This window comes from Indicator indicator, chromosome 23 (genome assembly GCF_027791375.1).
Source record: "Indicator indicator isolate 239-I01 chromosome 23, UM_Iind_1.1, whole genome shotgun sequence".
Taxonomy (NCBI): domain Eukaryota; kingdom Metazoa; phylum Chordata; class Aves; order Piciformes; family Indicatoridae; genus Indicator; species Indicator indicator.
Genome location: NC_072032.1, coordinates 17,597,267 through 17,623,085, shown reverse-complemented (window position 1 = coordinate 17,623,085; position 25,819 = coordinate 17,597,267). Strand labels below are relative to the sequence as shown.

Sequence of the window (25,819 nt, the reverse complement as noted above, 5' to 3'; positions counted from 1 at the left end):
AATGGTAATATGACAAAAAACAGAGGATGCTAGTAGATCCATGCTTCTGCCTTTGTTTTTAAGGATTGCTCTTTCAGGCAGATAATTAGCAATACATTTTTGATCTGTAGTATCCCAGGGATATAAAGTACTACATTCATGCCTTCAAATATTAAATCTTGACCAAATAATGGAATATCCACCATGAGGCACGATCAGGCAGGAAGAAGAGAATTGTGCTTGAGAAAGCCAAAGGGAAAGCAGCGATATGCAAGTATCTCAGGTTGTTTGTTAAGAGTTTACAAGCTTGTCAAGAAACGTACCTTTTGAACCAGACTGGAAAGGTCTGTTTTAAGGACATCATTGATCTTGGCAAGCTGTGAACTCACTCCTGGCAGCTAGGAAAAAAAAAGCATTCTTGAGTCACATCAAAACAGTAGGCTTGTGACGTTATGAAATACTTCAAAGGTAGAAGAACAGGTAAAGAAAGCAGAAAGATGATTTGCAGTAGAATCTTCCTAGTGCATTTATGAAACCTTTGCTGTACAAAAGCAAAGCTTAACCTCAGCATCTTTGGGAAGGCAGATTACGTCACTGCCCAGAGCAGCACTGCAATACAGTTGCTTGACACATTTTACCCTCCTCTACACAATAGGTGAAAACAGTGGAATTACCCAGAAACACGGAATAAGTGAAGGTCACATCTCACCAGTGACAGCACACACCAAGCCATTAAGTTGCAGAAATACCACTAGGCATATTCAAGGCAATCACACTGTAAGAGTCTGAAATACATTCTCTTACCCCACTAAAATTGGCATTGATGTTCAGTTGATTCAAGGAATTTCTGATGATATCGCAAGTTGAGGCAGCCTGAGCTGCAGAGCACGCAGCATCACTGAGGGTGTTGTTTAGATGCATCTTAACATCTGACAAGTTTGCATGAAGCCTCTCTGTTCCCTCCTGCAAAACCTCTACAGAGACACTCACATTCTCGAGTGCTTCCTTTGTTTCTCTGATGGCTGCAAGGACAAGATGTTTTGTTTAAAAAGCTTTAGTTAGAAAGCAGTGCACAGGTACAGACATAGGGAGAAAGTTCACACGTGTAAATGCTGTGATATTCTTAACGCTGACTCAACACTGCCTCTCTCTCAGAAAAACTCTCTACCACAGAAAACATATTTATTACACAAAAATATATACCTTATGTTTTCCTACTAACAAATGAATGAGCTCAGGTTACTTTTATTGAGATTCTATCCACTTTGCAAATTACTCTTTTCTGTCCTTTCCCTTACCTCTCCTTATCCAGTGATTTCAGTAAAGAACTTGAACACTTGGTCATGAGAAACCAGAAGAAAACATAATGCCCACAAAACTGTATTTTCAGTATTTTGTTTATAATCCAACTCACAAATTATGTAGCTGCAAGATGAAAGGCGAAGATCATGTTTTACCATCAAATATTAAGGAGTGGCCAACACTGTCTGTGGCTTTAGGTTTCAGCCCAATCACAAACCAAAACATAAAACCCAACAAAACACTGAACAGTTGTTTAGTGGACATAAAACCACACAGACAACTAAAGACACATTACAAAAATGAAGTGCACTTCACACTACACAAGGTTTTATCACATTTTTTACCTTTGATAGCCCTTTCCACTTTGACTTCAAGACAAAGAAGAGAAATAAAGCAAAAGAGGAGAATGATGACGAGTGAATGAGAAAGAACTTGTGGGTTAAAAAAAAAAGCGAACTGACTCAAGTTCATGAATGCCTTTCCCTTTGCTCTACAAACTGTACCAGACTCCTGAAAAAAGCCTTAAATAGAAAACAAATATTTTCTTTAAAGGGAGAGAGAACTAAGTATGAGCAATGCTAAATCCAAAGATATAATGAAGATATGATATTTAGCACTCTCATAACAGTCTTGGCAGTGTATAGTACACACCCATTGTACACTCCTCCCCTGGCCTGTCAAAGATTAACCTGCAGAGTCCTATGGGCAGCTCTTAAGGCACAATTTTCCGTGTCTCCCTTATATCCAATAGAACAGGACAACCACCTGGAGCAGGGAACTGGGATTTCATCTATCTTCAATGACTGCTGAAACTAGGTATCAACAACAGTACATAAATTCTGATTGAGTTTTTAAATATATTTATAAACCTTAAAATTTATGAAATCCTCAGTTGAAAAGAAACTTCACAGCACACAGAAAAAGTTTAGTTGAATCATGGTACTGCATAAAGCCATCCCATGCTGTGCACTAGAAGGATGATGCCTGTCTTACCATAGCAACGGGACATTAATACAACTGTATGTACATCTTTACCTCCTGCCATTGTCAGAGCTGCATCAAGTGCAGGACGTACTTCTTTCCCCAGCTGTTCCTGAACTCTAATTCCAAGCAAAGGTCCAACATCTGCAGTATGGAAAGATAAAAATGTAACAAAACAAACCACCCACAACTATTACACACTAGTTCAGTTTAAACTACCTCTTAGTATAGATGTTGTCACTCTTTCTTAATGAAGTATACATATATTACTAAAATTTCTCTAAGGTCTGACAGTCAGAGTTTAGTGGCAGAAGATAAGGCAGGAACACAGTTGTCCTTTAGCTAAAGGCCTACAAATGAAAACAGTAAATCAAAATAGAGGGGAAGAATATTCACTAGCTGTATATGTAAAGACACAGAACATTTCAACAAACTGCAGAAATGTATTTCATTGCATTTACTATTTTCTTGCAAGCAGGTTTTTTTCTTTCCTCACAATCTATTGTAAAGAGGTTCAACATCTAGACAGGAACTTCATGGTGTTTCTGACTACATGCTATAACGCAAAATACACTAGAAAATGGATTCTTTTCCTTTGTCCTGTTCCTCATGTACCCAGCAATGTCAAGGTGACCCACACCCCAGATTTGCCAGTCATCTCTGCTGAAATCCCTTAAGTGTGTTAAGCACACACACATCTCCAGTCCCTGCTCCCTCATACAGTGCTTTCAGCTCTGGTGCTTACAGTGCAGCCTTCATGCTTCCTCACTGCCCTCCCCACCTCCAAACCCACAAACAGAAATGAGGCTTAAGTCAGCAAGAAGACTGACAATGCTGAGCAGAGTTTGAGGAAGCACCTGAATGTAACATATCCACCGGGCACTCACTGAGTCCCCTCTGTTTCCAGACCACAGTAAACTGCTTTGCGCTTTTTCACTCTTTGTGAGATGGGAATACTGCACAGTACAGGAGCATCCACTGCTGTCAGCACTGTCATGTCTGCCTTGGCATGAGAGTTTTTATTAAGCAGAAAACACTTCTCAGCATTTCCTTATGGTAGGCAAACTGAACTCATCTACATTCCTCTTGAGGTTTATGCTACTGTCAATTCCTTTACAATGAAATCCTTTGTCCCTAGGTGTCACACACTTAATTCTGCTATTTCAAGAAAATAAAAGCAGCCTCATTTACTGATGAGCACTCTCACCACAGATCCAGCTAGGTTCTTGTTATCTAACCAATTAAACTGGCATTGAGAACAACTAAATACTTAATTTGAAATTTTGGGTTGGAGTGCCTGTGATGCTACAAGCTACTCAAAATGCAGATGTCAAATGATTATTATTGACTTCAAGATGACACACTTACTTTAGACCAAAGTATTCCTGGCTTGAATTAAGCAGGCAGACCCCTGATACTTTTGCACATTCAATGTGCTTTAGTAGCCTCACCTAGACAAGGCACAACCTCAGGGTACGCCAAGCTAGTTGCATTGAAAAGTATCTTTAAAATACATTTAAGACCTAGACATAAGCATAGATCCAGGGCATGATAAACCAATTTGTAAGTGGTTTGATTCCATCAACCATCCTATTTAAAACAGATAGTGGTATTTCTGTATTTCACTTCTAAAATGCAGGCCTGTAGACATTTATTAACACCTGCTAATGATGCATCTTAAGTTCTAATCTGCACCAACTACAGCCAGCCCTTTCTATTATTGGCAGTTTTGGAAAGTGATGCTTGAATTACTGTAAAACATCAGTGGTTTGGTTGCTTCTGTTTACTGAGAGCTTTAAAAGGCAACACCTTGCTTTGGAACTATGCTGAAGGGGAAATTGCTGCACTTCAGGTTTTATCTCCTGCTCTTCAACTGCTCCTTCCAAAATGGCACATATGTCAAAGCAGCTTTGGAAAGAAGATAAGCTTATACCTCACAACTTCTAGCTGAGTAGAAGACAACAGTATAACAACAAAAATGAAAAAGTGCAGAGACCTCTCACCCTCTGGAACCATCAAAACACAAGTATCTCTGTTTCTTGACATTTAGCTCCACAGTTAAAAACTGAGAAATAACACTCTAAACAAAGCATTAAGTACTAGTGCTTATTTAGCCATAAAAAGGAACACAAAATGTGAGTTTATTACATTGCTTCTGCAATAAGCCAAAGAACTTTTATTTCAGGAAACAATATGCATTACACCAGCTCTGGGATATTTTGTATAGAAAGAATTTTAGGTTTTAGTCTCATTTACCACTGAGCAGCACTTATTGAAAACCATGTTCTCCTAAATAAAGTTTGACTTTGCATTATGAGCTATCTACACCATCTTACTGAAGTATTTAAATATACATCACTAGCCCCCTTTAAACCAAAATACTCACTATTTAGGTCAGAGAGTGCTTTATCCTTAGTTGTGTTGTACTGGCTCACCAAATAATCAATTTGCTGAAAAGATGATGGAAAAAACTATTAAAATAATTGGGAAAAAGAAAAACAAAAAAATAAGTAATGCTTACAGTGCTTCTAAACAATGAGTCAAACTGCCACTTTGGAACAATCAAAATCTTGGTGAAACCCCCAAATCCTGTGTTTCTACTGTTTTCTGTTAACTAAGTATTTTAAAAATATTGCTTAGCTGAACTGGGAGTAAAAAAAAAAAAAAAATGTTTAATCGGAACATCTTTGGGGTAAATGATGCTGCTTAAGTGTTAAGTAGCAGGAACTGTGGCTTCAAGTCAGTCAGGCTAATAAAGTTTTGCACATCATCTCTGTTATTTAACACTCTAGAGGCATTAGTTGTTCTTTTACAAGGAGACATGCAACAAGTTGATGCGTTAGTAACTTTGAAGCAATTCACGAACAGGCTGGCTTGTATCTGGGCAGCCTCTCAGAGGTTCTCTTGCTGAAAGGATCTGCTCTTAGTGCAGATGGCTTTCCCTGCACCAGGGGCTTTTGCCTCAAGCACAGCTTGAGCCCTACTAAGACACTGTAACCACACAGAACAGCAAACCTAGATCCTAATTTTGGAAAAAAGGGCTATCAAAGAACCATCCCAAGTGGAAATCTTACTATACTAGTTTTGAAAAGACATTCAATAATCTCCCCTGATTTCTGCATGTTTAAAATAATGTGTTATGACTCCTGGCCCAGATGAGTGAAAGCCATGTATAAGTTAACAAATGGGTTTCCAATTTCAAATGTGACTCAAATGCAGTGTGCAGTCTCAAACTTTCCATGGAGTAAAGAAAAAAATAGCAGGCAAACCCCCACCCTTCAAAACAACCTATTGATCATACAGCAGTGGATGTAATTAAATGACAAAGCATGAGGCAGAGCTCCTTCTAAAAAAAAAAAAAATAAAAGAACAAAATTTGAGCATTTCTTATTAAGAAGGCTGAAGGTATATTTTTGTTTTGTTTGTCTTCCTCAACTATCCTAAGGAATAAAATTTTCAGGGCTGTAGGTTCTGCACTGCCTCCAAGGAGACAAAAGGTGATTCTGCATAGCTAAGAGTGTTATGGCTCAGGACTCACAGCCTGAAAATCTTCTGTGACATTAACTTTTCACGTGACTTCTTTCTGCAAATCCTCTTACATGCTGTACACCTCATGCTGACAACTCAAGGACAGCAGTTCAGATTTCAGAGCTCTATAGCCAAGCAGTTAGATTCTACAACTTTATCAAGAAGCTGAAGTGCTTTCTCCTGTCCTCAAGAACTTTTTACAGATGAATGTGTGATTGTGATGGTCATGTACTTGTTTGATAAAATGATTTGGAAGAGATATCTGATAACTGAATCATTAAGCATCATCAAGTCTAAAAAAGAAAAAATTAATCCTGCATATAAACTAAAAACCTACTACCTAAGTGAGACTTTGAGAAATCCTTGGTGCAGATGTTCCAATCTTGCCACTTTCGAATTCAAGAATTCAGATGTTTTTATTCATTTTTTAGCTAGTGTTTTGTTGTTGTTGTTTGTTGTTCTCCCCCCCTATCAGAATGGTTACTTCTAGGTAACAGATTTTCTACTCCAACAATTGTTGGCACTCAGCATGCTGTGAAGAGCAGCCTAGCAGCTTCTGATGCAACTGGATGACACCCTTCTGAGACTCCAGTAAGCTCCAGCCTGACAAAGGGCATTCTGTTTCAGCAGAGATTTCTGCTAGGACCTCCACTTCCTGCCATACATCCCCACCCCCACACTGCCATGAGAACACATGCAAACAGAATCACAGAATCGTCAGGGTTGGAAGGGACCTCAAGGATCACCTAGTTCCAACCCCCCTGCCATGGGCAGGGACACTTTCCACTAGATCAGAACAATTCCAGACATGGAAACATTCAATGGCATTCCCCCAGACATCTCCAGTTCTCATACAGTATGATCAGTAGAAAAACAGCACTGAGTTACTGTGACTGGGATGCTACCACGTGTGGATCCTGTGTAACTTTGTGAATTCCACCTAGTTCTGAGTTAGCAGTCACATAGAACAGATAAATTAACGAAAGTCAAGGCAACAGGACTGTTGGGCTATTATTTTTCTCCTAACCCATAAATAGTTGAAATTTGTACATGGGAAAGCTTCCAAGTCTTCCTTACTAGCATCTATTTTTCTCTTTCAGTGCAGAAAAGATATGCAGAGGACTGCTTTGGGGATCCTAAGGATTTTTTTTTTTTTTTAAGAATAAAGACACTTCCCTGATCAGTATGGCATAGTATGACAGGGGTTTAAAGAAAAATTCTGGAGAAGAAGCTATTGATGCTCTGGGACTGAGCTACGAAGTCCAAAATAGAGGAAAAATAGAGCAACAAGGTATGCAAGTTGTCATGTAGTGTCTTTTTTTTTTTTTTTTTCGCTTTCTAGACTCATTCCTTTAAAAATGATATTTTTACAAATTATCCATGTCCTGCTAGCAATCTACACTAGTTCAGTAGGAGAAAACAGACCTATAAGCCTCATCAAAGCATACTCCAGGAATACAGCCCAAGAGTTGCTCAAAGAATGTTGATCCATCAGGATAACTCCTAAACATTTCCCACTGTGTGAAAATGTCTTACCTTGTATCATTTATTCTACTTCATGAGGCTGACACTCACAGAACAAACAAAATACGGCAGGTGTAATTTTTGCCAAATAGAAAGACACAATCATTTTCTGCAGTATTTTTTACTTACACCCCTTCCCTCCCATCCTTGTTCCCCATAAAGAAAAAATTCTTTACCACTGGAGTGTCGTTAAGGAAAATTTTCAGATCTTTGAAATTACTGTTAACCAATTTCTTTGCTCCTCGGACTTGATTAGTTAAATGCTGGTTGGCAGCATATGCACAGAGCACTCCAACACTACAAAAAAAATTACAGATATTAGATATTTCTTTATTGCTGTAAATTCTGACAAAACAGAACTAACCCCCTCAACATTATCAAAATGAAGACTTCCATAAACTTACACAATTTCTTTTTCCCACTACACGTTCTCACATGCCCCACCACAAAGCAAAGGAGAGGAATTAGCCACAAGGGTCAATATTGTACTGCTAATTCACAAAAAGAAAGGAAAAAGCAATGTTAACCCAAAGTCTTCAGAAGTTATCAACATCCAGCTCCTTATCCATTTAGCTCTGAAACTGCCAGAGAATGTTCAAAGGCTAGGTAAATTGTGTGAGACTTGGAAATGTTAGACTGTTTTACAGGTATCATTAATTTTGGCACTGCTGCAAGCAAATGCTCATAAGCTAATTGTGAAAGGAAATATTTTACATTTGAACACTTCAGCAACATTTATTCACGATGGCCCTATTTTTTACATATTTACATAGATCTTTTTAAAGCACATAAATAGTCCCTATTAATGCTAAAATAATATATGAGCATTTCCTGATGTGAAAACAAAAGCTAGGCTTCCAGGCAGCAGTGGCTGCTGATTTTTTCCTATTTGATCATTCCCCACTGTAAAACTCTAATTATGGCATGGCAGATCTGCATAAACAGTAAGCAAAAAGGCAATTAAAAATCCCATGAGAGGCTTCAAAAGCTCTCTTAGTATACACAATCCTTACGTCCTCGTTCAGCTTTGGTGTAACAGAGGGATGACTGTTTTCAAACATCTCATATTCACAACAGCAAAACTTTCAGACAAGCACCAGAAAAAACAAGAGCGGCCACCAGGATGGTAACAGCCTCAAAAGCAGGCTGACTACAGACCGTCCCCCTTGATAGGTTAAGCACTGCCTTTCCACAGATCTAACTGGGGTACAGCACAGATCCACTCAGTACAGTGCGATACATCCCCAATGGGCAAGCTCTGCCTAGAAGCTGCAGCCAGGTGCATGACACAATTCCTGGATGGTTTATTTGCTCAGTCTCTTACTCTGCATTGTACTACAACAGCTCTGTACAAGAGGGGCAGTGCCTTGAAAGGTCAGTACAGACATCCAAAGGACAGGAGAAGGCAGTCACTAATACAAATAACACTGCTCTCCTCACAGACTGTCAAACTTTGAGTTGGAGTGTCAGGAAGACCTAAATACTACTATATTTAAACAAGACTCAGAAAACCCATATCAGGCTCCCTATGGAACAAAAATATAGCCAGTGTAACTTTTGCTCCAGAGAATGCATGCTCAAAGGAAGCCATAATACAGCCACATAAATGTGAAATGAATGGAGGAGAGCAAATGGGTACCTAAAATAACAGGATCTGCATGTCCTGGCAAGACAGGAGCAAACACCCTGATGATGTGACTGAAAAAACAAACCTTCACCTTTATTTTGGTTTTCCTACTTTAGCTTTCCCAAACAATGCAAAGGCTTTTCCCAGTAAAACTGCTCTCAACTGTGAGAATTTCTTTTGTTCTGACAAATACCCTCGGTAGGAAAAGTCTGTTTTCAAAGCATGGTAGAGGAAGAGATGGCAAGACTATATGCTACAGGTGCTGATCTGTTAGGGTTGCTTCACTAGCAATTCTTTTGTAGTGTCTAAAAATATTCAGAACAGGATGAGAGTTTGACATACAGAAGTTGCATCTCTATCCAAAATTTCACAGCCATATCTTCAAAACTGGCTATTAACTCCCTTCCCAGAACACACTAATGAATGGACAAAAACCTTTATTTTGTTACTTAACCAAACAGCAAATGCTTTATTTTCACCATGGCCAACATTTGACCAAACATTATCATCAGCTAACTCCCACAGAACGAGAATTACAAATGCATAAAATGCCAAGAAACTGAGTGACTTTCACCATCAGCAGAAGGAATTGGATTCATTTTGGGCACATGTGATGTATTATTTCTTTTCAATCTAAAGTGACGGCAATTTGTTGAAAAATACTTTAGTTTGTGTTTTGTGCTTGTTTGTTAAATCAGAAGACAAACCAGCTCAAACTAACAGGAAAAATAAAAAGGTATATTGCCCTGAGGTTCTGAGTTCACAACAACAGCCAGTGTTTTTATGTCCTTTCAATGTTATGCTCACAGAGCAGAAAGGTCAATTGGAAGCTAACAAAACAGTACTTTTTAAAACTTGAACATGATCATTTTTCTCCTCAGTCTCTTAAATGGGAGGAGTGGGAAGAAACAAGACAGTGGAGATGCTTTAAACAGACAAGGCACTCAGAAAAATTGTGACTACATTCTGAATGGAATTAAACAAACATGAGAGGAAAAATCTATTTATTATGTAACTGAGCCTTGAGTCAATATTCAATAAGCAACAAGGAGAACGTCAAAGCAGGAATAAAAAGGACATGCCTTTTCTGTAATGGATTAGAGAACTGTTTAAACAATCTCTTCAGCAGTCAGATATTCCACACTCAATTTCTCATCACGTTTCACAGACTGATATAAATAAGACTAGAGTCTCATTGTGGGGCGCATTTGGGACAGACCAAAGCTTTTCCTTTAGCTGTGCTTACAAGAAAAATTCAAGTCACAATAGAATCTCTGATCAAATTTACAAATCAGAAGAATGCTACCTTCTTCACAAAGAAAGTAATAGGCTAGAGATTTCTGTACCACCTTTTCCACTGATCCTTTCAGACACTGTTGATTCCCAGATTCTGACAACAGGCAGTACCAACCTCACAAAGCCAAGAGGTCTTCTACAAAGCGTGCAGGAGATACTTGCCAAGGTATCAAGTATCTTTCCTTTCCCTAGCTTCATACATAGTAACATCCAAGAAAGAACTTACAGGCTGCCTTGGAAGGACAAAAAACTGATGGTGTTCTTCTATCCAAGAGCCAGAACATGTTCTATCACCAGTGCTAAATTTGGTAATGCAAAGTACTTTGTCTTAAAAATCCAATGTTACCTCCTTGCCTTTACTATGTAGAGGAATTGCTAAAATTAGATTCAAGGAAAACATGTGTTTGCCTAGGCCTGTAGCTAATCAGGAGATAAGATGTAACAGTATGTCTCTGTTCCTAGACTCCCAGCTAATGTTGGAATGTTAATTGTTGTAATGATTAATGAGGAGTATCCAACTTAGCTGTCTATTGATGGATTATTGCTACAGCATGTGCTCTTTAGCAATAGAATCCTGCTTAGTGGGACAACAGTCATGTATAAAGCTGTGAATCACCAAAACACACTGCATGCATTTTTGATTCCGTCTACCAAAAGATGTATCTCAAACAGAAAGTGCATATACTGGAAGATTACATACTTAAGACTTATTTACTTAAGATAAACAAGTGTGTGGGCTCAGTTTACTCTGATGGCTGCCTGCCTGCCTTGCTAAATGCACCTGCAGCACAGCAGCTGAAGGAGTCTGTGACATTCCAGTCACCTGGCAGGGGTTTGGGAGACATACTCTCAAAGGAGGCCTCTAACTTGGCATGAACTTTAAACTATACCCAACAACAAGAGGACTCATTTTAGTAATTACATAGCACATCTTGATCTAACCCTGTATTAGCAGAGAGCATTCAAGTTTCTCCTCTTCTGGCTGCATCTGCAAGTAGCCGTAAGGATTTTACTTGCATAGAACTAAACTCCTCTTATTATTGTCACATGTTTTGAGCTGGGGCACAGTCCTTGAGAAGTGTGATTTGGGAAGAACAACTACAGGCCGAAAGTGCATGGTAACTAGGGGGAAAGCAGAGAATAAATCAACAAGGAGGTTCAGTCTGAGAAATGGAGAAACAAGTTTAAGTAAATCTCAGGCTTTCTCCAGTTCTCTTGTGGCTGCAATGGCTACCAACAAGACTGTCCTTTCATGTTTCAGCACAGCAGTAAGCAAGCTAACATGGGCTTAAACACATCCAGGCACAGCATCTTCTCTTCCCTCGTGAAAGAAGATCCAGGAAGGGCAGCAGAATCCTGCTTTGTGTGGAGATACACTGGAGCCCTAAGCACTCAGCCAGGCTTGGGCCAGTAATAAGCCTTGTAAAGCCCCTATCTTGCTATGCACAGCACTCACAGCATTAGAGACTTAGCCAGGGTCTCATACAAGATTACCTCCACCTCTGGAAACCTGCAGGCAGAGATCAGGCCAACCCCTCTCTTAGGGCAAGCATCTGATATTCCTGATGTCTCATACAAAAGGAAAAAAAAAAAAGAAAAAAAAAAAAGAGGATGACTTAAAGAGGCAGAGTATGCTGAATACCACAAGAATAGCTGGCAGAAACACCTAAGTTAGAGAGACCAACAAGGGGGACAGACAATGCCTTAATTTCTCTGCTGACAAGCAACGTGTCCTCAGCATCCTGCAAAAGTGTAAAGACAGCTGGCAAGCTCTGTGAGCTACCTTCAGATTCAGCGTGCTGAAAGGTAACTATCACCGCAATACAATTTGGCTTTCTGGTCTTCAGAATACTTAAGTGTTGTGTTTGTTAGTAATGCCCAAGAGAAAAGAGCATGTTCCTATACCTGGTACCAGTGTGTTCTATATTTAAACATAGGCAAGGTCTCAATTTGTCATGAAAAACAGAAGAAAAAAAAAAACAAACAAACCACAACTCTAGTGATAAATGACTGTATTTATAACCAAACATGGCTGGATTTTTTTTTAAATACAACAGAGTTGAAGGAAAATAGAAACCCTGAAAGCAAACAATGTATTTTGAAAGGAGGGGAAAGTCAGCACAGACTTATCTCCTAACACCATCATCACAAAAATGTCTCCAGGCTCTGGGACTGTAATACACAGAGTATGTGCATGCTTTAGCCAACTCGGTGCCCAAAAGAAAATCCATTATTTTAAAGTAATAAACTCTAGAGGACAGAATATACTGGAGGGCATCACACAGTTACTTTTCCCACCACTACTACACTATGAAGAACGAAGCAGTATGCTGCATTTCAGCTTCTCTATGGGATGGTAACTGACCCTAGGACACAGTACCTCAAATTTAACATGAAACATTCTGCAATTGCCATTTTGAGACTGGCAGAAACGTCATATGCCAACTTCAGGCTGGGGATTTTTTTGTTTCACACCTACATTCCTCTCAAGTGAGCACATCATGACCTGTGGATAGCAATGGTAGCAGCATTTTTATAATGCAGGCACATTTTCTTTAATAAGCAATAATATTACTTAGGCCATTAAAATAATTTCTGCACCTGTAGGCTAATGCAGTAACAATCTGTCATACGACACTGCAAAATGAGTGCTACACCAAGCTTCACATTGTTCTCTTTATTACACTTGCCTTATTATTAAAGAAGCAACAAAGAGAAATGTTGCAAAACAGCTCCTCTGACAGTCAGCATTTTTCTTCTGTCTTTGATGCATTTCCCCACCACAGTTGTCACAGCAACGACACATAGAGAAGCAAAGTCCCACGAGAGGCATTAACAAAATAAACAGCACTCCCAAGGCTGCAGAGACTATAAACCCGATTTCATAGTAGATGACCTGCAATTCAGACAGAACAGTGGTGACATGGCAGGGATCACACAGTAACTGCAATCAATACACAGCAAAGCATTCAGAGTCAAGCTGCAGAGTAGACCATCTACTTACCAAGTTACTACGGTTATGATTTGGTGTATTTTGGCACTAACTGACAACTTTTCTAACACAAAGACAGCATTGCAGATACTGAGAGCTAAGAGTTATTTAGCTAAAACATCAGCCAGGTGAGCTACAGGAGTGGGTGCAAAGACAGAAATAAGCTCACAAGAAGCAAATGAGAATCAGCGCAATTGAAATAGGTTAAAAATTAAACACATCTGATTTTCTGGAACACAGCTTTACTGTTTGGTACATCTGTTTCCAAAAACGCCCAACAAATGTCAGCTGCCTAGCTCAACACTTTGTCTGGGAGGGGAGAGCAAGGCTTAGCTTGTCCTCTTTCTTAGGAGTGTAAAGATTGTCTGCACTGCAAAGGGAAGTTCTTCACTGGATGATCAATTGTAATGGCAGGTTTCTCCCAGCTGCTGAAGTGAAAAATGCTTAGGGACTGGAGAACAGGAAGGAGCAGATTTTAAGCTCTCTCAGGTAAAGGCATTTATTCTGCTGCCAAACAGCAAAGCAGCAGCAACTGAAAGGACACTTTGAGAAGCCTGAAGGAGTACAAGGGAATGATGCAATGCAGTACCCTGACTAGCTTTTACACTGGCTGCAGTGCAAGTGCCCCAGAACTGAGAAGCTGGGCCAGGCAGCCCTGGCACAGCCTCACACAAGACGATGCAGCTACCAGGGAACAAGCTGCGAGCTGGCCATGCTGTTTCCTGCTGCTATGACCACAAGACACCACCTCCAGAAATGAACCAGGCAGGTGTCTGCACACAGAGACGGACAGCATGGCGTGGTGCTACAGTTTGAAGGGGGAACTTTAGCTTAGATCCTAACTGCAAAGACATTAAAATAAATTACCATTGGATGTGAAAGAAAAATAATAAGGTCTGTATAATTCATTGGATTGCTAATGGGGATATAGAGAAGAGGCACAAACAGGTTTTTTTCTCTTTTTTTCTTCTGTCACTTCTGCTTGCAACTTCTCTCTCTCTCTCTCCTGTGGCCTTGCCAGGGGATCTCTGTTTTGACTACTGTGTGAGGTAACGGGAAGGAGTGGGGGAGGAGGTAAAGGGGTTCCCTGGAGCCATCCAGCAGGGTCTGAGGAGTTTGTGTTGTTTAAAATTGTAAATATCTATATATTGCACATATACCGTAGATTTTCTACATATTCACTGCATTTCATATTTGTAGATTTTAGTTTGCTTGTAAATAGAGCTTCATTTGCTTCTGTCCCAAATGGAGCAATTTATTTTGGGGGTAGTTTTGTTCCAAATTAGTTGGGGGGTAATTTCAATCCACCACACGTGGGCATGCTCCAGTGACCTTTCTTCCCTGATAAACCTCTTCTTTCCCAATTTTAGGAGAACTAATCCTCAACAACAGTACTTTGAGTCCTCTTCCATTTACTACTCTGCCAGGACAAGTGCAACTTGGCAGTAAAAGAACAGAACCGAGGCTGGGTATTGTCCTGCAAAATAAGTTTCTTTAAAGGGCTCAGTCATGCTCCAGTTCCAGCTTTGCTGATGCCCTTCCTCACAGTCCCTAATTGGCAGCTGACCCCAATACAGCAACCACTACCATTAGCACAGTTACAGATTTCTGACCTAATTACCAATTCTAGGATGAAACCTATTTCTTTCACTGTTATTAGTTAGAAGTTGTTATCCCTTCTGAAGAATACAAACTAGATGTTGGAAGAATTTGGCTGTTTTTCACAAAAAAAAAAAAAATTACTGCTTTCTGGTTAGGTGGCTAATTCGGAACTCTGACAAACGTTTTAAAATAGGTTAGATGGAAACCACATTTTAAACAATGTTAAAAATAGTTACAGATATTTAAACAGTAGTGTAAACAGTTTCTTTTCAAAGCTGTACATCTGCTTTAAGACATTACCTGAAGAGTCAGGACAACATTTTCTGGCTGTAGAAGTCAAAACAAATGAAGAATGTGTATAATGCACAGGCAGCATGCACAAAATAAATCATGTGAAAAATGAACAATTAATTATGACCAAAACAATTAACAAACAAAAAACAATAACCAAAAGCCACTACAGTAAAATAATGCCATTAAACAATCATGGAAAATTATTTACAATATGAGACATCACAAATAATTGATGGTTTCCTTGCTAAGTGAAAGGAATCTAGGATTTATCGGAACATTTCTATCCCAAAGCAACAAATGACCAGGTATTTCTGCACTGAGCATCTGTTTCACATAATACCCAACACAGAATAGGTCAGAGATTGCATTACTTTGTGGTTAAGCAATTTCTTCACAGATTCCACCTGTCATAACTGACCTATCAAATTCCTGACAAACTTTTTCTTTTCAGTGCTTATTTTATTTTGGCATAAAAGCAGTAATTTCAGTAGCAGTTTGCAGACTGTAACGTGCTACACATGAAATTCAGCCTCACTTTGAAATTACTCAAAAGTTAAAAAGAAAAAGCATTCAAAAAAAAAAGACTAAAGAAGTCTATTTAGCAGGTTCTTACCTGATTTATTATCTATACTTTCAGGGAAAAACAAACAAACAAAAACCCAACAACAACCACAAACATAACAAACCAAACTAAATATTCAAGAATTCCAGACAAGTCCAAATTCCCCTTTGTTTTCACAATAGAAACAGAATTTCTTGTATTTTCCCCCTTCATCTCTGTATGGTAAGTTCACACTTTCCACTTTCTCACAAGAGAAGAAAAAAGGGAAGTGGACACACTCCAGATGGCAAGAACTCTCAAAGTCTGATACATGAGAATCAAAAATGTTCTCAAGATACAGGAATTTTTTCCAGCAGCATACATCTTTCTAAAGCTGCTACTGTAGAATATGCTGTAAATGCTCAAAATCATATTTGGAACTACACTTTTAATGGGAGGAAAAGAAATGCTTACCCTCCCTTAAAAATCTGGTCCCAAAAAAGACTGAATGCTTTCAGCAAGCACATTTTCCTGGAGAAGTAAAGCAAGGGCAGCAGCAGCAGCGAGTTGGCTCCCCCTGAGCAAGCATGGCAGCTTCACTCAGCTGCTGGGCTGTCCTGGCAGATTGCTGTCCCTGACAGAATGGGGAGATGTTGATGCTAGAGAATCCAACTAGGAACACAGCGACACACAGCACTGAAGTGGGATGGGCCTCCACACATTCTCCAAATAAGTCTGAAAACAAAACCAGAGGAACAACAGCAGAAATCCAACAGGCTAAGCATTAGGACCAGATTTCCTGCTCTTGCTACCGAAGGCTGTCGCCAGCGCTTGGGGAACTAGTGAGTCTTCTTACATGGATGCACATATGGTCCATTCCTGCCCCTTCCTTCTGTGACATCACCATCTTTCACCCAAGCAGCAGGCCTTTTCTTCTTCTCCATACATTCATAGGGAATAATCACTCACTCTACCAATTATTCTGCAAAGCTAAACAAACTCTTCCAGTCTTGTCTGAAGACCTGTGTGTTTCCCAGACCATCCTGCATACACCTGAACCAGCATATCAATTCAGCTTTTTGAGGACAATAGCTGAAGCTACCATGAGAGCTTTCTATGCACTTTTAAATAAAAGCAGGATTTTTCAGTATGATGAGCTTTCAATCTCTGTGCAACAGCCGTCACAATCACATTACAGATGGAATTTATAAGTGAGACTTAACTACGTGTAACTTCTTATAAAGTTTGCTTTGTAAGCTCTTTTGAAAGGTTTTGGTCCCAAATTTGGTATGAAACCATCACACACATAATTTACAAATTTCATTCTGGTATCTTATTGTTACAGCTTAGGAAAAAAAAAAATCCAACTATTTCCTGTTTCAGAAACAAAACTGAGTGTCAGAGGCCTTGTTTTCATTATTTAGTGCAGATAGACAATTTACCTTTTGATAATCACCCTGTGTATTTCCAAACTTCTGCTGTGCTAGTTTTCTGATGAGATCTGAAAATAAGCAAGAATATTGCAGAGTTTTAAACAACATAAATAATACAAACAGGGTAAGGAGGATGGTATGAATTCTGCTGTTAGGTAGGCAAGATTAAATTAAGAACAGACATCAACAGGACGAGGGAAAACATTTCCATAAACCTGTCTAGTAACAGCACTTTTAATCAACTGTGTATTTTACAGGCTCACAAGAAGAAAACCAGGTTATCTATCAATTAACCAATTCCCCCTGGAATACAGTGAAGGTTTTTCCAAGGTCATCCTCTGCACCACAGCATCATTATTAAAAGTTAATCACACAGTTCTCAGTTCCTTGGGCAAAGCTCTGAGTGTCAGTTTTGCCTGGTGTTTATGACAGGTACATGCATGCAGTCACACATACGGTTAGATATCGAATGTAAAACCCAAACATGTCAATGACAACTTTTTGACTGAATGGTAGGTAGAAGGGGGAAGGCCCTTTCATCTTGCCAACATTATTCAGATCATGGGTTTTTTTTCTTTTTCAGTCTTCAGATCAATAGCCTTTGAATGGAGCATGCAACACTGCTGAAACAAAGCAGAAAGCCTAACGTGTACCAAATTATTGTGTGCAGCTCCACCTAACACTCACTTCTGATTTATTCACAATATTGACAAAATACAGCAACTACTAAAAAAAAGCAAAATAGAAAGAAAACACAAATAGTGCCACTTAACATTGTAAGTATCATTTCACACCACCAGCTTCTTTCAGTAAACCCCAGCAACTGCAACAAATGGATCACTTTTTTAGGACACTACCAAGACAAAGTTTTGCCAGCTCTGTGGGAATTGTGCTGGGAATTGTGGCTTCTGGTCACTTCTGTGACACCGCACTTGAAGACAGGAACCCCCAGCTCTCAGACTCTGCTTCAGAGGGGCATCAGTGGCCCTGGGAGTACTCCATGCTGGCCTTCCTGCAAGCAGCACCTTTTGGATGTTTGGGAGACATGACTGACTGAACTTCTGGTCTTCTCTGACGATAAGAAGATACAATCTAAAGTGGCACACTACACCTCAAGGAGAAACACTCTGCCCCTCATGTTCATACAGAGCTGGACTTCATGGTACTATTGCCCCACTGCCAGCCCCTCCATATGCAACTCAAGTCACCAATCTTGGATTCCACAGAGGCCCTGGAGGTTCAGAACGAATGATCATCTCCAAGCCCTCTCAGAAACTTACAGTTCTTATGAAATACTTTCAGTGAGTTCACAGACATGGCAAACTTGTGCCTCCCTCATCCTGTATGTGGCTCCATAGTCCCCCCTGCCCAACACTCTGCACAGAGAATGTGGATACAACCAGTCTGCAAGCTGAAAAGATGTGGAAGAATTGCTTGCAGAAAACTCTGTCCAAGGAAAGAAAATAGACCACAGTGAGACAACAGCTGCTGTTTCAAGGAAGGTACACCCTGCAAGCAAGCTGCAGCCAGCAGGACTGTGGAATTTAAAAAATTAAATAAAAATCTGTCAACATGTCACAGAACTGGCAGGCTGCAAATCATCCAGATGGGAAGTATATTCTAAAATGCAGAAAGATTGCTAGCAGTAGCTGATGAAGGGCTCTAAAGTGAGACAGCCTCCTTTTGGAAAGGCCACACGTGTTAGAAGGCTGAATGCTATGGTAATAAACCCGAGACATTTGTAAAATAAGCACCTGGGAAGAACAAAATAATTGGATCAAGTTTTACACGGATGTATATTTATGGGCATCTATATACATATGTGTATGCATACGAAGAACTGATCAAGAGAAACAGAGGATGGTTGAGGCTGGAAAGAACCCCCTGAGATCATCCAGTGCAAGCCCCCAGCTCATTGCAGTCACCCCAGGTGTTGAGCTACTCAAAGGAGAACATCCAATAATTTAAAAACCAACTGAGATACAACCCCCAGACTGCTGATTGCTTGTTATATGCTTAAATTGCTCAAGAGTGTTCCTGACTCAGTTTCCACTTATACTGTTTCCATAATTTATAGCCTGCCAGTCAAAAAGAAAAAAATTACATAAACCAACCTGAATACACTATGACAAACTCATGCAGACAACACTATTTTTCAATGTGTTTTTGAAATTTAGAGGGTCTAAATCCTGTTCATCAGAAACTAAAACATCTTTAGATTTATTATAAACAAGAAAGCCTGAAAATACGTAGAAAAAAGTTCCCACATGGATTAAGTTAATTAGTGAGAACAATACGGGTTTCATACATAGCACAATGGCCACTGTTACACAGCCCATTTCCCCCTTAATTTTCCAGAATGTGAGATTTCCCTGCTGAATAAAGACTTACTGTGGGCATTACTCTGTCGTGATTTTCAGAAGTAACATGACACTTGAGGCAGTTCTTCCCACCAGGCAGCACAGTGACTGACCAGTCTTTGCCACCAATTTCAATAGCCTTCGGTATCAGCTGGATTAGACACATTCCCAGCTAACTAATTTCAAATGAAATGTGGAAGTCATATATAGTCCCCATAAAAAAAAAGTTTTGACTACAACTGCACATGAGATTTTTCCATGCAGTTACTCATGTATGCATCCTTAAGCAGAAACATGCCTCAGTGGTTTTGCAGCATCAAGAATCTCCCTGCTCATTGTAGGGAGTGTTGAACTAGATACATTATCTTTAAAGGTCTCTTCCAACCTAAGCCATTCTTTTGGGTTTTACAGACATGGGCCAGCAATCACAATGATTATTGCAGCATTTAAGAGATAAGCAGGGGAACATCCCATGCCAGGTACTGGGCAAACCAGGTATGGCTGCACTGCTCTGTGAGGACACACCTCAGCTCACACTTAACTCAGCCTGTGATTCTTCTGCTTTTATGAAGCACCTGTTCCCTACCCAGCCAGAACACATCATCCCTAGCATTCAAGGAAGTTTTTATATAAAGCTGAACTAAGGTAACTCCACTCACTTCTGCATTTTTGGTAGAGGCTGATTTCTGTTTCAAATAGTAAAGTGCTAAAAGGGTGTGATAAAAAGTGTTGTCCTCTATTTTTAAATTAATGGGATTATTTCTGAAATCTTGGTTTGACCAGCTGCACACATGGTTTCACAGGACCAGTAATCCAAGTCTTTAGTGCAGAACACATTTTATCATTGGGGTTAAAGAGATTTACCTTGTCAGGTTCATTTACAGAGCTAATCACATTACTGTTTTGCTCTGTCTCCTTCCTGCTCTCATCACATATATGAAATGCCATCTGCCCTAGTAAATCTAACTCTTAATTTACCAACGCAATTGGCGTTGAAATATTAAGTACCTCTGAGAAGCCCTGGTCAAGAAAACAATCACCAACTCCTGCACTGCACAAGTACTGTGTACATATACTCAATATCTCATTAGCCAGATGAGAATACGAGGATAGAACTAGGCTTGTTTCTTAGAGCTGCTCTACAGAAAGGGATACCAAAAATAATAGAGGCTTAAAAATAAGCTGTCTGGCTATTAAGTAGCAACACAAATTGGTTACAAATTCCTCTGCCAAGAAAGCTTTTCAAATCTAGATGACAGGAAAACAGTCAGAGTAAAACCTTTGGGAATGCTATGCCTCTACACTCAATTCCGTTGAGCCCATTAATTTATAGTGCAACTCCAGCATTAATCAAATTATGCCAGAAATTAATTTATCTTTTTATGTATAATGTTAACATATTAGGCTTCTATTAAAAAAAAAAAAAAAAAAAAAAAAAAAGACTTCAAGCAAACCAGTAAGAACCATGACTGAAGCATTCATGTCACACTGAATAGAGGGTTTTTCCAGAATAACAGGAGAGACTTACATAGATAATATACATGATAAATTAATAACTGCTTTAATACCATGATATGCACTAGAATGAGATAGCATTTTATTCCGTTCCCCTTCTTCTCTAAGAGTCAATAGACTACACACACTGAGCAGTTCAGCATCTCTCTGAATATGGGTCAGTTTGATCACATTTACAGTCATAAATAAGTAACAACAATTAGTCTGAAATTAATGAATTAAAATTACTTCAACTTTCATTTTTTCCCTCTCTCTGACTCAGACTAATGAATAACTCTTGCAAAAGTCCAAGAAAACCAGCAAAGCCTTGCAGACTTAGAGACAAAACTCTTTCCAGTATCACATAGCAAGTTTAGTTTATTGATATTTTAAACTACCTGCTTGGACTTGAGCAGGGCTTTGGTTACTTCCCCCAAGCCAGAGAGCCTCCAGCCGTTAGTGTTTACTCTGGTCAGATTTAGCTCCCATTCCAGAGGCCTCCTTCAGCAAGTAGCTCCTTTACTGCCACTGAAGTACCTAAGAGTTCTGCTGACTCCGACTGTCCCTAACCACACAGCAATCACTTGGCTCCAGTTCTGTGCAGAGTGAGGCCATGGCTCAGTAACATGGATGGCCAAAGAAGCCACCATGCATGTCAGTGCTGAGAGGCTCCTGGCTCACTCGATGCTGTCTGCCCTCTTTCTGCAGAGCAAACTCACTCTGCAAACCAAGTGGGGAAGTCTCAGAGGTGAAGAGGTCCTTCAAGTAAGAGACCACTTTAGTCCACAGATCAGTCGTCGTCTAATCTAAGCATTCCCTTACGTAGTCTAGAGACTTCCTTTCCAACTCCAGATTCAAAAGGTTACCTCCCCTGTTCCCATTTCCCTCAAGACAGACTTGGTCCATAGCCATAGTCCCCGAACAAAGAAAACACCCTGCCTGCACAGAAAGCTTCTTGTGGGGAGAATTTATCTCTATAGAATTCCCAGTTTTCCCCCCATGAGTTACTGAGAACATCAAGGCTGGTTCAACTTCCACCCTCCTGCTCCTCACAAAAGGTCACTCTGTCCTTCTTCCCCTTGAGCACAGGTCCTGAGTGGCACCCAACTTCCCTCTTTCTGAGGCCTAAACACAAGACCACTTATTTACACTACAGAGATGGTGACAGGAAATCTTCTGTTCGATCCCCTGTTTATTCATATGTAATAAAGAAACAATGCACAAAAACTATAAACCATCAGCCATGCACTTGGACAAGAAAAAAAGTAAGAAAGACACCTAGCTGTTGTACCTCACCACCTAGAACCTATTATTCTACAGTGGTTGAAAGAACTTGCTTGAATGGAGGTAAAACATGACAAATACATACTACACTGCTTAAGTGTTTTAACTTCGCACCTACAGTAACCTTTTTATCCTCTTCTGCCTTCAGCAGGCTGTTTCCTCTCATCAACACCATCACTCTATTCCCCTTCTCTGACTCTGCGTTATGATATACTGCTCAAAAGCAAAAGGAATACACTTACCCTACTGTACTCTGGCTCAATCACAAAATCCAGTAACACACAGTATGACACAAGTGAAAGCATCATAAATACATTCTTTACGTCTCAGTAGACTTGCAAAGTACTGCTTCATTCACAGTTGGTAGGGCTGCTAACCAGACCACCTAGAAATGAGTCTTAGTTTATAGTGGATGCAGTGAGGGGTGACACAAGATGGAGTAGAGATGCAATATGCAGCAGGCAGTGAAGAGATGAACAGATGTGAGCAAGACTGAAATGCAGGAATGGTCTAAGCAGAGTGAGCTTTAATCAGAGCACAGGTAGGACTAGGCACAGTGCAACCGCTGAAGATAAGGACTTTTAGATCAGTAACAGCTGCTGAACAAGCAGGCTACATGAAATATTAACACAACTCCCTTTACACCCTTCCTGACAGAAATTACCATTGATCTACTGAAGAAATCACACAGCAGTGGATCAGATAATAGTAACAATCAATAAACTTCATTTGTGCATACAAACAGTTCTCCAATTTCCAAAAAAATATGGATGAAATAATCAACAGTTTTACAAATTTAACTTCCTCAAGGTTATTAGTCAGGAAGACCAAATGTGTAATTTTTAAGCCTTGCACATAAAATTCTCACACCTTAGAGCTGCCCCAAACTTGGTTTTACTCTTTTAGGCAGCTACATTTTCTGTTTAGGCACATTCTGCTTTCCACCAACATGCACAGAAAACATTAAAGAGCCTGGTCAGGAAAAGGTTTAAAGAGAAAAAAAAAAAAAAAAAAAGAGAGAGAAATTGCCACACTACTGACTGTTACAGGACACCTAGAATGAAAGACTTCTCTTCTGAAAATAACTTTTGCAGGGACTTTCTAGTTGTTCTTTACCACAAAGAATGTTCTGTTCTTGCTGAAGTTTTGGAAGAAGAACAAAAGGGGAGAAGCCTTTAGAAAAATCTTTGCTTAGGAGGCTGCAATAAATTTGCATATATCACACAGTCAAGTAGAAGGCTTTGAAGACATATTCCACACAGAAACTGCATCCTCCCATTTTCTGAAGGCAACAAAACCTCTGCAGCACATTGTGCCACAGCAGCTATTTTTTACCACTTACTTTGCAGCAGCTACCTAAAGTTCTCTCTAGGCCACCATCTGGTGAGGATTTACAAGAGATTATGTGCAAAGATTTAACTTGGTGCACCGTATATGCTTGTCTGTTTCAGTATGCTGCAGAGCCAAAACAACTTGACAGCTGAACTTGTAACTGATCAAAGTGGTAAATATTTAGAAGGTATGAGAACTGATGGTTTTTCTACTCCTTTCCTCAGAAGTTGCTGTAAACTGAGGAAAAATATTTTATTTCATTGCATAACTGGAATTATCAACATGAACTCAGATAATTGGGGATGAGATACGGGAGCCCTGCTGGTACCAGCTTTTATTTATCTCAGTGACCGGCATTCTGGCAGCTTCACTGAGATTCCTCAGAATTATCTCTCTGTTTTACCAGAGGAAGGGAAGAAAAAAAAAAAAGGAAAGGAAAAAAAAAGATCAGATTTATCAATGTAATTAAACATTGACTATGAGGATTATGGAACAAAGATTTGTTGCAAAGATCTATCAAATTCTTACTACTTTGAATGACAACATGCAAGAAAAAAGACATCATTGAACAAGACCTAGGAGGTTATTGCTCTTTAAAAGACAACACAAGCAAATTGTCAGACAAACAACAAAGAGAGGGCTAATGTCACCTAATTACAATGATCTGTAATAATAACTTAAAAAAGACAGCAAGTCTAACAACTGCTTTTCCAACAACAAGCAGTATCTATGCAGTATCTCACGTTGTTAGAACTCAAAATGCTTCTTAATAGACAAGATGAGGGAATTGAGAGGTCCCTTAGAGGCTTATCAAAACACTAATGCAGGTAAGTTCAGTGATATCCCTTCTTCTCCCAAACAGGTCCATCGACTAGGAGTCAGAAAAGAAATGGGTTCAACACCATGTGGATAGATAAGCTCCTGAAAATTAAATGGAGGGGGAGGAAGGACAGCAGAGTAGTTGCCACTGCTATGCTAGGAAAATCACGGACCCTCAGGTGAGTACCCTGAAAGTTCCTAAGATGTCTGTAGGTACAGGTGATTTTCAATGAGGTTCTCACACAATGCATATTACTAGAGAATGTGGCTGACTCAAAACCTATTCCATTCCTCATATCGTATGAGATGCTGTAGGCATGCTATGAAAGTCTCAAACAAGCTATCATATTTTTAATGGTTTAGATTTTCTGTTAACAGAGGGGGGGAGACAAAGAAATGCCCTCTTCACATAGTGTGTTCTGACTGATTATGCACTGGCATTTGAAAGGTAAAACTTAAGCTTTGACCAAGCTGATGCCCAAGTGCTTATCTCTTTGCTAATTCAGTGTTTTACTGTAATTGCTTGTGCAGACACCATACTACCTTCAAGATATTTAAGGCTACCACTCCTAACACACCACACAGCACCATTAATTTCCTACATACATCCATTTCTAGGACAAAGCACCTCTGCTTTTTTCTTTAAGAATATACAAAGTTTATCATTGAAGCTTCTTTACCTAGATAAACAAGGCCACTCTCTCTCACAGTACCGTCCTGCACCTCCCACCCTTCCCTTCCCCATAGCTGGCAACCCTGGATATGGCTGCACCCAGAACTCAGCCCATTTGTGCCAAGGCAGGGAATGCTGCTGATCAGCTCTTTGGTTACACCTTGTGCCTCCCATTAATATCTGCAGACAAACTGAATAAGGTCAGGACACTTTCAGGCATTGGCCTCAGATTTCCTGAGACAGCTTAGTGCCTTGCTCAGAAAATGTCCAACCCGCTTGTCGGGAAACATTCCCAGCACAGAGGAATGGCACAGGTGTCTAATTTGGAAGTGGTGGAAAGCAGTTTAGGTTTGAGAAATATGAGCCAAGTCTCAATACCAGACAACTGCAAGCCTATTGTACTTATTCTAGTCTAGCCTCCAAGAGGTACTACTGTTTGAACTGCCCTCCAGCCTATGACCACAGCTATCTGTGGTAGTCACTTCTGAACACCTTCCCCACAAACGGGTAACCCAACTCCCTCAAACTCTACTTGAGGTCAATTTGCATTAGCTTCTCCCTTCTGTCCCTACACTTGTGAAGCTGGATTGTTATGTTCCAATTGCTGTCAAGGCATGTTTTTGTCTCCTAGGTGCAGCTGGCAGGTAGTAGTCAGCCAGATAAGGGCAAGCATTACAGACACTGTAGAGAAAGGGTTCCAGATGTGTGTATAGTTTCAGATGATCAGCTACTGACTTGCATATTTCCCACATAACCGC

At 39.8% G+C, this 25,819-nt stretch overlaps 1 protein-coding gene across 3 annotated transcripts in view; it reads right to left on the bottom strand.

Moving 5' to 3' along the window:
• The window catches only part of PROM1 (prominin 1), a 47,859-nt gene that overhangs the window by 17,179 nt on the left and 4,861 nt on the right, over positions 1 to 25,819 (bottom strand). For 2 of the 3 annotated variants that reach the window (XM_054391496.1, XM_054391498.1), the window contains exons 2-8: positions 17,109 to 17,167; positions 12,928 to 13,133; positions 7,491 to 7,611; positions 4,649 to 4,712; positions 2,317 to 2,406; positions 784 to 1,001; positions 303 to 377 (exon numbers count right to left, since the gene is read on the bottom strand). In XM_054391496.1, the coding sequence (XP_054247471.1) occupies positions 303 to 377; positions 784 to 1,001; positions 2,317 to 2,406; positions 4,649 to 4,712; positions 7,491 to 7,611; positions 12,928 to 13,133; positions 17,109 to 17,167 (833 nt within the window). Of the gene's footprint in view, positions 1 to 302; positions 378 to 783; positions 1,002 to 2,316; positions 2,407 to 4,648; positions 4,713 to 7,490; positions 7,612 to 12,927; positions 13,134 to 15,131; positions 15,159 to 17,108; positions 17,168 to 25,819 lie in introns of all 3 variants that reach the window. The other variant, XM_054391497.1, reaches the window with a different exon arrangement.